Raw genomic sequence first — 9,629 nt, forward strand, 5'->3', positions numbered from 1 at the left:
TTATTCTCTGCTCCCTAGTTTTCAAACTATGATCCCACCTCAGCTTACAGGACGACTGAACTGCTGTCATGTAGGGCAATCTAGATTAAGGATAACCTAGGGCAGTGGAGAAAGGCGGCGAGAGAGAGAGAGAGAGAGAGAGAGAGAGAGAGAGAGAGAGAGAGAGAGAGAGACACCCAGCCCTATCTAAGCTTTGGACCCCCAGACTTTGGATGAACCTAGAACATTCCTGTAGCGGATCTCAAATGACACCAGTGATGGAAAAGCATTGCAAAAATGGACCAGTGTTACCGATGTCAATTGGGAAATGGCCCCTTTACCAAGCCACAGGACCGTACGCCCCTCCCCCTCCCCCCCCCTCCTGCCCCCACACCACCACCTTTAATCCCTCTTCTGGAACTCCCTGAGCAACTCAACCCAATCCAGTACTGTGGACACTCTCTTAGTCCATGCCTATGCCATACTCGTAGTTAAATATTTTGATACCAAGTGCGAGGAGGGGTTTTGCCTCCCTCCCAGGAGTAGCCCTATGGCACCACATCCTGATTCCTCATTCCTCCGCTAAAGATGCTGAAGGGCTGAGGCGCCCGGAGTTCATACCCCTCTCAGAGTTTTCACCTGCTGCCTGCCTTTTCCCATTCAGCTCCTGAAGACATGCCAAGATACGCAAAGCCTCGGGATCGTCTCTATTTCTGGAAAGCCTGGTTTTGGCAATACCTCGCAGTTTGTTTTCCATCTTTCCTGTCGCCTTTGGGTCCTGGTTTATTTTCACACCCTCCATAAAGTGGTGGATGGCCTTGCTTTCACACTTCATTTGAAACCACTGAAAGTTGCCGTATCGAAGATGGAGCACTTGCCGGTCTACAGCCGTGAGCTCTTTGCTGAATTCTCTCTGGAAGTAATATTCTGCTTCTTTGTACTGACCCGCCTGAAGGTGGAGGCAGGCAAGAAAGGAGCCGACATTGGCGAGATTTCCGTTGAGCTCATCAGCTCTCTTCAAATGACCCACGGCGTGTCTGATCAGTTCCTGGTAGTCCTCTCTCTCCCCATACCTTCCACTCTGGCCTCTCTTGTCATACTCGAGGACTTTTGCCCTATAGCACACCCCAAGATGGCAATGCAGGTAGGCGTTGTTTGGCGAGCATTCTACAGCCCTTGTAAGCAGTTCGATAGCTTTGTCCACGTCATTTTTTTTCCGATACAGCATTGCTGCCCCACGAAGCACATCTATGGCACAGGGCGCTTTCTCCACAGCTTCCTCAACTAACCTCTCTGCTTCACCTTCCTCCTTCATCTTCTGCAGCTTCAGGGCCAGGAGGACTTTAATATACTGGTTGTCAGGATTGAGCCGAATGGCTTGCCTGAGCGCATCAATGGGACTCTTGGGCGCTGCCCACTCACACAGACGGTAGCTGCAAATCGCCAGTCCCGAGGCGGACTCTGGGTGCTTCGGGCACTTTTCCAGACACTTCTCAAAACACGCCTTCGCCCTTTCGGCGTGCTTTCTTCCACACTTCAGCCGTGACCACCCTTCTTCGCAGTCCAGCTCGGGACTCTCCATTCTGTAGGGGCTGGAAAACTTCTTGCACACCTCTCTGACCTTGTCCACGTAGACTTGAGCTTCGGAGAGTCTGCCCAGGCCATAGTAGACCCAGGCGTAGTTGCCCCAGGTGACCAGGCTTCGGATTTCTGCTTGGTCAGGGTGCTGCTGCTGGATTAAGTCTTCAGCTTGCCGCAAGCACTGCAGCGCCTCCTCGCCTCGGCCTCTGTGGTGTTTTATGTAGGCCAACAAGTTGTACGCTGTAGCTTTGAACTCGCCGTTCTGCAGCTCGGTCTGGTGACACACTCTGTCCTCGAAATCATCCAGGGAATTTTCTCTCTCTAACAAGTTCCAGGTGAAGTGGCATTTTAGCCGCCGTAGGCTGCTCTCCAAGGAGTTCTCTGTGGCCTCACTGTGGGGAAAAACAGAGAGACGGACACGTGAGACACAGCACAGACTCACCCGGCACAAAACAGGGAGCAAGACAAAAGCAGTTCTCCTCCTCCGGAAGGGCGTGGACCACAATCAAAAAAGAATATTGCCCGGCCGGTGTGGCTCAGTGGTGGAGCATCGGACCTATGAACCAGGAGGTCACAGTTCGATTCCCGGTCAGGGCACATGCCCAGGTTGCGGGCTCGATCCCCAGTGTGGGGTATGCAGGAGGCAGCTGATCAATGATTCTCTCTCATCATTGGTGCTTCTCTCTCTCTCTCCTCCTCCCCTCCTCTCTGAAATCAATAAAAATATATTTAAAAAAACATTTTCTTTTTTTTAATTTCTGTATTTTGGCATATGCGTTCAAGCACGGGGAAGCAGGAATCAAGTGACTGGGCAACGGAAGAATTAGGGAGAGGGCAGTGGGCAGGTTTTCCTAAAGAAGGCAGCTTTGTTAGGTTGGCCAGCCCTCTGCTCTCTTCTGGGGGGGCCTCTGCAGGGGCGGCCAAAAGCTGTGGAACTGAATCCAGTGGAGGCTTTCTGTACTTTCTGGGAAGGCTAGTTAATTGATTTTTGTTTATTTGTTTCTGTTCTTCCGCCTACCTAGCATTCACTTAAAAAAAGAAAAAAAATATATATATATATATATTTCAGTGAGGAAGGGAGAGGGAGAGATAGAAACATCAGTAATGAGAATCATTGATCAGCTGTGTCCTGCATGCCCCATACTGGGGATCGAACCCACAACCCAGGCATGTGCCCTTGACCAGAATCGAACACAGGACCCTTCAGTCCGCAGGCTGATGCTCTATCCACTGGCCAAACCAGCTAGGGCTGACATTCACTTTTGAACTGTAGCTTTATAATTTTCTCTTCTTTTAACATTTTGCTATCCTGATTTTAATCTTGGCTACTCCTCTGAGATTCAATGCCATATTAGCATCTACACTTTTAATTCCTTAGTTCCTTTTAATTTGTCTTTTTTATCTCTATTACTTTCTATTTCCTGCGTATTTGAGCTTTTCACATATACTTGAGTTTCTTTGTTAAGCCAAACCTTTTTAAAATCAAATCGGTTTTGTCTTTTTATTATTTTGACATTCTATAGCATTGTTTTGAAACTTGCTATTTAAATCTTAATTTCAACCATTCTTAATTTTTACTCATTTTTCCTACATTTGTATCTTTTACCTCCTAACCTGATTAATCTATACTAATAAAAGCCTAGGTGGTCCTTGTGCGCAACGTCGCCCAAGATGGCCGCCACAAGATGGCTGTGCACATAGCAGAGGCGGGGCCTGGCGGCTGGTCCACACAGAGGCGGCCAGTCCTGGCATCTCCACTGCCTCCCATGGAGGAGGTTGTGGGTGATCGGGCCTACAGGGGAGGGCAGTTGTGGGCGATCGGGCCTGCAGGGGAGGGCAGTTGTTGGCGATCAGGCTGGCAGGGGAGGGCAGTTGGGGTCTATCAGGTTGGCAGGGGTGCATTTAGGCATCCACTAGGCTGGCAGGAGAGCGATTAGTGGGCAATCAGTCTGGCAGGCAGAAGCAGTTAGGGGCAATCAGGAAGGCAGGCAGGCAAGCGGTTAGGAGCCAGTGGTCCCGGATTGTGAGAGGATTATCTGACTGCCGGTTTAGGCCTGATCCCCCGGCAGTTGGACATCCTCCGAGGGGTCCCAGATGGGAGAGAGTGCAGGCCAGGTTGAGGGATGCCCCACCACCCCTGTGTACGAATTTCATGCACCGGGCCTCTAGTATTATGTATGTTAGCAATGTCTTAAACTTTTATTGTGGAATAAATATAATCACTCCCACCCCCAACTTCTTAGGTTGTTGATTTCTGTTCTTAACATGTTCTGTTGAGTTGATTTAGTAATAATTTTGCATTTGTTGTTTAATAATTTTCTTTTGAAATTTTATTTTCCCTCTTCTGTGGTTTGCTTTCATGACAAGGTGTTAGATGTGTGGCTACATGAGGAGGCTCACAAAACAGCCATCTTCTCTCACAGGAAAGGCTCTCTTTCACTTAGGGCACCCTTGCAACTCTTCTAGAAACATTTCTCATTCCCTTTAGTGTTGGTCCTTAAAACAAGCAAACAAATGAACAAACCCAACCAAACAGAAACAGCAAACAGACAAATAATCCTGTCTTGAATAACTTCGCCAATGAATAGGTTATAACTCACGAATAGCATCAAATTGTTTTTCTACATTGCCTAGACACTGGAGTCTCTGAAATGTTGGCTTTTTCTCACTTAAAATTTTTTTTTTATGATATATATTCACTGGCCCTTTTATCAGGAGCCGATATTCTAAATAGTATGGATTCTGACATGAGCAGCCAATAGACAATCTGGGAAGTCATGTGGCAAGGATCAATCACTTTTGAAATATTTGCCCAAATGAAAGATTATATTCCCTCATTTGCTCCTGTCCCCTAGCTTTCACATTGTATTGCCCCTTGCACCCCACAATTTGATTGGACCATGGCTGGGTACCCAGACTCAAGGGGAAGCTGGGAATGGAACTGAGAGGGAATGAGGGAGCCTGAGGCAGTTTTCACACATTAAGAAGGGGGCTGTGCATGCTGGGGGTCTGATGGGACCACAGTTTGCATTATGTACTGCAGAGAGGGATTCCGATGCACTTGGAGAGGACAGAGTCTGGGTCCCCCAAGCTCCCCAGTGTCCTGTTCTAGTCCTCCTGGGGTTGCTATGGTCCTGTGTGTGGAGTCCTGGGAATCATTCCAGGAACTTTAAATCAGCACCTGCTCATTTCTGTTACTTGAAACAAATGGAAACTTAACTACCCCAAGTAGAATAAACAAAATATAGGAGGGAAGTGGGTAGGGATTTCCTCTCAGGGAAGGAACCTGTGTCCTTTCAAAGACCTAGGTGGGTCTTAGCGAAGGGCTAGGTTGTCTGAGTCTCCTGTGTAACACCGGGAGGGTGGGGCAGAGCCCAGGAGAGTGACTTGCTTGGCGTCTGCATTGTAATGACAGCAGCCTCCCCTTGGAAAGTTGATGTCCAATCTCACATACCTTCCTTCTCAGTGAGATCACAGGAAGATTTCCTTAAGCACATGAGCTTTCTTAGCTCCTTTCTCATTTTATAATAGAAACTGAGAGAATGACTACAGTTGAAATGATCTCAGACATAGAGTTAGTTGTGCATTTGCAGGACAGAGACAGTTAATGTACACACATACAATCCCTTTGAGCAGCCCTTCGAAAGGCAACCAATTTCACTGCATAATTATGGATTATTTTGTCCACCGGTAAATCAGAAGCTGGTCCCAATACTTGCTTCCCAGATTTATGCTTGCGACGTATGCTCCTGATGCCTCTGGAAGTCCTAACTGTTTACAGCACAACAATTTGTTTGCCCTGCTTCTGGTCTGGAGGAAATCCACAGGGACACTGTTCGCCAGGCCAGAGCGTGTGCTGCCCTGCAGTGAATGAGAGCAGTAGCAGCCCCACCGAGGAAGACCCTGTTGGAGATGCACACCCTTGGCCCTCATCCCAGCTCTACCCAATCAGAATCAGGAATCTCTCTTTAACAAGCTCTCCAGGTGATTCATATTCGAGCTCAAATACAGGAACCACTAAGAGCACGGGGGGTGGGATTGGGGGCAATGCTTGGTGAGGGTGCCTATAGCTAAAAATCAGAAGAGACTGATGGGTCTGTATTATCATAAGAAAGATTCGATGAGAAGGCCATGCTGAAATTCTAAGAAGTACAAACAATGCTGAGTTACTATAGCAACACACATCAGGAAATGTATCAAATCTTTCCTTTTTTCTATCAGGCAAACATGGAGACTAACAGAAAATAAACATCTTTCCAGAAGAGAGACCAGGAAACTTTAAGAAGGATGGCAATGTGACCTCCAAAAGTAATGCTGGGGCCGGTGTCCCTGGATTCTGGAGCTCCCAGGAACGAGGCTTGGGCGTCCAGCCTGGTCACCCCTTCCTCAGACTGGAGAAAAAAGAAAGCTCTCTTCCTACCCAATAAGCCAGTACTTCCTCCTCAGGGCAAACTTCTGTTTCTGAGGATCATCTCCAATTCATACTTCAGATAGGATGACTCTAGCCCAGTGGTCGGCAAACTCATTAGTCAACAGAGCCAAATATCAACAGTACAACGATTGAAATTTCTTTTGAGAGCCAAATTTTTTAAACTTAAACTTTTTCTAATGCCACTTCTTCAAAATAGACTCGCCCAGGCCGTGGTATTTTGTGGAAGAGCCACACTCAAGGGGCCAAAGAGCTGCATGTGGCTCTCGAGCCTTGGTTTGCCGACCACTGCTCTAGCCAATCAGTTGAATTTGGGGGTGAATTATATTTCTGTTGAATGAATGAATACATTTTCTCTGTCCTGATGCAGATTGAGATGAATTGTAAGCACAGAGAAGGGTAAGTACCATATGATTTCACTCATCCGTGGAATCTAATGAACAAAATAACCAACAAGCAAAATAGAGACAGACTCATAGTGAGCAGGCTGACAGCTGCGGGGGGTGGGCGAGGGGGAGAGGGAGGAGGAATGGGGGGTGGGCCGGCAGAGGGATTGAGCAAAAAAGGTAAAGAACTTATTGGCAGGGACAATACTGTGAATACTGTGGTGACTGGAGAGGAGGGGGAAGGTGAGAGAGGGCATAAGGGATATGAATGATGTATTAACAACGAACAAACAAACATAACAGAACTTGAACACAAAAAAGTAAATAAATTCCACCTTCACATGAAGTGGGTTGCTACCCTGAGTGCATTTTAAAGACTGCTCAACAAAAACACACACAAAAAAAACCCCAAAACAAAACAGAAAAACAGCCACTGCCCGAACACTCTAAACATTGCTCTTATTTTGTTAAATAAGAATCTTATTAAAAACTCCTCACGACCGAAACCGGTTTGGCTCAGTGGATAGAGCGTCGGCCTGCGGACTGAAGGGTCCCGGGTTCGATTCCGGTCAAGGGCATGTACCTTGGTTGCGGGCACATCCCCAGTGGGGGGTGTGCAGGAGGCAGCTGGTCGATGTTTCTCTCTCATCGATGTTTCTAGCTCTCTATCCCTCTCCCTTCCTCTCTGTAAAATATCAATAAAATATATTTAAAAAAAAAAAAAAAAAAACTCCTCACGTAGTTCTTCAAATAGAGAAACAAAAAGGAGTCTCCAGGAGCAATCGCGGGACCCGCGTTTAAGTGAAGAACCTGCCAGATGACCCCCCTCTCTGTCCCCTCCCTCCCGCCTCCCGCACTCCCTTAGGGCTCAGCTCTCAGAAAACGGACCCAGGGGTAAACAAGCCAGCGACCTGGAGACAGGCGCCTGGGAAAGGCTGTAAACAAAGGCGGAGCGAAGCTGGTGGGGCACCTGCCTTTGGGGAGCGCGGCTGAGGATCTGCACTCCGCCACAAGCCGGCCAGACTTTCCGGCGCCCCAGGGAATGCCTACCTCATGTCGCCGCCCCTTCTCAGCGGAGCTGCTGCGAGGCTGCCGGTCGGGCTGCTGTGCTTGCTCCTCAGCCACCTGCCTCCTCGGCCTGCAATCAGTGCTGAAGACACCTATATATGGGGGCATCCCCCGGTGCCTGCCCCTTGTTTTCCGGCCGAGGGCTTCGGTAAAGAGAAACTGAAACTGGAAAGTGGACTAGGCAGAGCTCCAAGGGGAAAGGAAGCTGGAGGAAGAGCCAGCCAGGGGCCCCCTCCTCCCGGGCTGAGTCAGAGGGAACTGCCCTTGGTGAATTGTGTTGATGTCCTGCATCAGCTGACATCCAGGGAGTCCGACGGGGAGGATACAGCTCCCAAGCACCCTGCCTCCTTAGTGCAGTGGTCACCCACCCTCCCCCAGCCCTCCCTGATGGCCAGTAGGGCTGGCCGGCCACTGCCAGGAGCGGTTATGTCACCTCCAATGGGAAGGGAGTCTTTTGTCAGTTTCATTCACGGCCGAATCTCCAGTTCTTACAATACATGGCACACGGCAGGCATTCAAAAGTAGTTTTTGTTTTTTTTAATATATATATATATTTATTGATTTTTCACAGAGAGGAGGGGAGAGGGATAGAGAGTTAGAAACATGGATGAGAGAGAAACATGGATCAGCTGCCTCCTGCACACCCCCACAGGGGATGTGCCCACAACCAAGGTACATGTCCTTGACCGGAATCGAACCTGGGACCCTTCAGTCCTCAGGCAGACACTCTATCCACTGAGCCAAACCAGTTAGGGCCAAAAGTAGTTTTTTAAAAAAATATACATATTTTTCCTGATTTCAGAGAGGAAGGGAGAGGGAGAGGGAGAGGGAGAGGGGGAGAGAGAGAGAGAGAGAGAGAGAGAGAAACATAATGATGAGAATCATTGATTGGCTGCCTCCTGCATGCTCCCCACTGGGGATCAAGCCCACAACCTGGGCATGTGCCCTGACAGGGAATTGAACCGTGACCTCATGGTTCATAGGTCGATGCTCAACCACTGAGCCACCCCAGCCTGTCAGTAGTTGTTGAATGAATGAATACAGGATAGAATGGCGGACTCTGATGTCAGCCTCTCCGGATTAGAAATTAGGCTGCTTTTAAATGCTGGGCCACTAGCCGTGATTGAATGGCTCCATGCTTTAGTTTCTTCTCCTGTGATATGGAGGTAATACACAATGGTGTCTGAGGCTCACATGGGTGGATACACGAAACACATTCTTCTAGGGAGAATAATGCCTGGCACACAATAAGTAAATGTTAGTTTTTATTTTAATTAATAACTCAGCACATTAACCAAGGAGACCAGAAGGGAAACTTGCGACGTTTGCTTTTCCCAGAGCTTTCGCCCTCTGACATCTCATGACCCATCATTGTCACTGACTCAAGGCAAACGGTTTGTGACCTCTGTACACATCGCTGGCTTCGCTGAGCTCCACAACCGTGTAAACCCCGGTGGGTCACCTTGGTATTCTGCACCCCCACATCGCAATGGGCAGCTGTAGTGGTGTGTCATGATAGAGGAAGTGTACCTTCTTTGCTCTTTCCTTATTCATACCCTTAATCCCAAAGGGATTACCATGTACATAGACCCAAGGAGGGAAAGCTAAAAGCACCGGCTTTTTGGAGGCCAGGAACTTACACAGAGCGTGGGAGAAACACGCGCTCCAGTCAGACTGAGGCTGACGAGCCAGGTGGTTGGGTCTTGGAGGAAGCGTGATTTATTGCGCATTTTTCTGCCCAGGACCGGGTGGAAGTTACGCTTCTTGACAATCCTCTACCCTTTTTTCAGGCTACACAACTAAGCCTATCCCCGTTGGAAATCAGTACTTTTAGGTCTCACTTCCTTTTACAAGTTCTTTTTCGTACTTATAGAAATGTACTGTTAAATGTGCAAGACGTGCCGAAATAGGAAACTAGGAACACTGTGGGTTTTGTTTTATTTATTTATTTTTTTGGAATTGGCACTCAGGAAACTGTTAGATAGACATGTTTCAATCCTATTCATGAAGGTGCTGGGTGGGGAGAAGCATAGAGAAAGCATGTGGTCACTGTGTTGTGATGTGCCTAGATGTACGGATTCACCTTTCAGGAGTCTGTATGGCCAGAGTCTGTGTGTGATCTACCTCAGCAGGGATGAGTCACCTGCTCTGGCTGCCGGCTAGGGTAAGAGTACATGGTGTGACCG

The 9,629-nt window shown here is 48.3% G+C and overlaps 1 protein-coding gene across 1 annotated transcript; it reads right to left on the reverse strand.

Moving 5' to 3' along the window:
- Positions 1 to 421: 421 nt before the first annotated feature.
- On the reverse strand, positions 422 to 7,613 carry IFIT2 (interferon induced protein with tetratricopeptide repeats 2). Its single transcript, XM_080688059.1, has 2 exons — positions 7,426 to 7,613; positions 422 to 1,952 (listed from the first exon to the last, which is right to left on the reverse strand). Exons 1-2 carry the CDS (start codon positions 7,428 to 7,430, stop codon positions 551 to 553), a joined length of 1,407 nt encoding a protein of 468 aa, XP_080544185.1. The 5' UTR covers positions 7,431 to 7,613; the 3' UTR covers positions 422 to 550.
- Between the last annotated feature and the right edge of the window lie 2,016 nt (positions 7,614 to 9,629).

Source organism: Plecotus auritus (assembly GCF_963455305.1).
Source record: "Plecotus auritus genome assembly, chromosome: 9".
In the NCBI taxonomy this organism is placed as follows: domain Eukaryota; kingdom Metazoa; phylum Chordata; class Mammalia; order Chiroptera; family Vespertilionidae; genus Plecotus; species Plecotus auritus.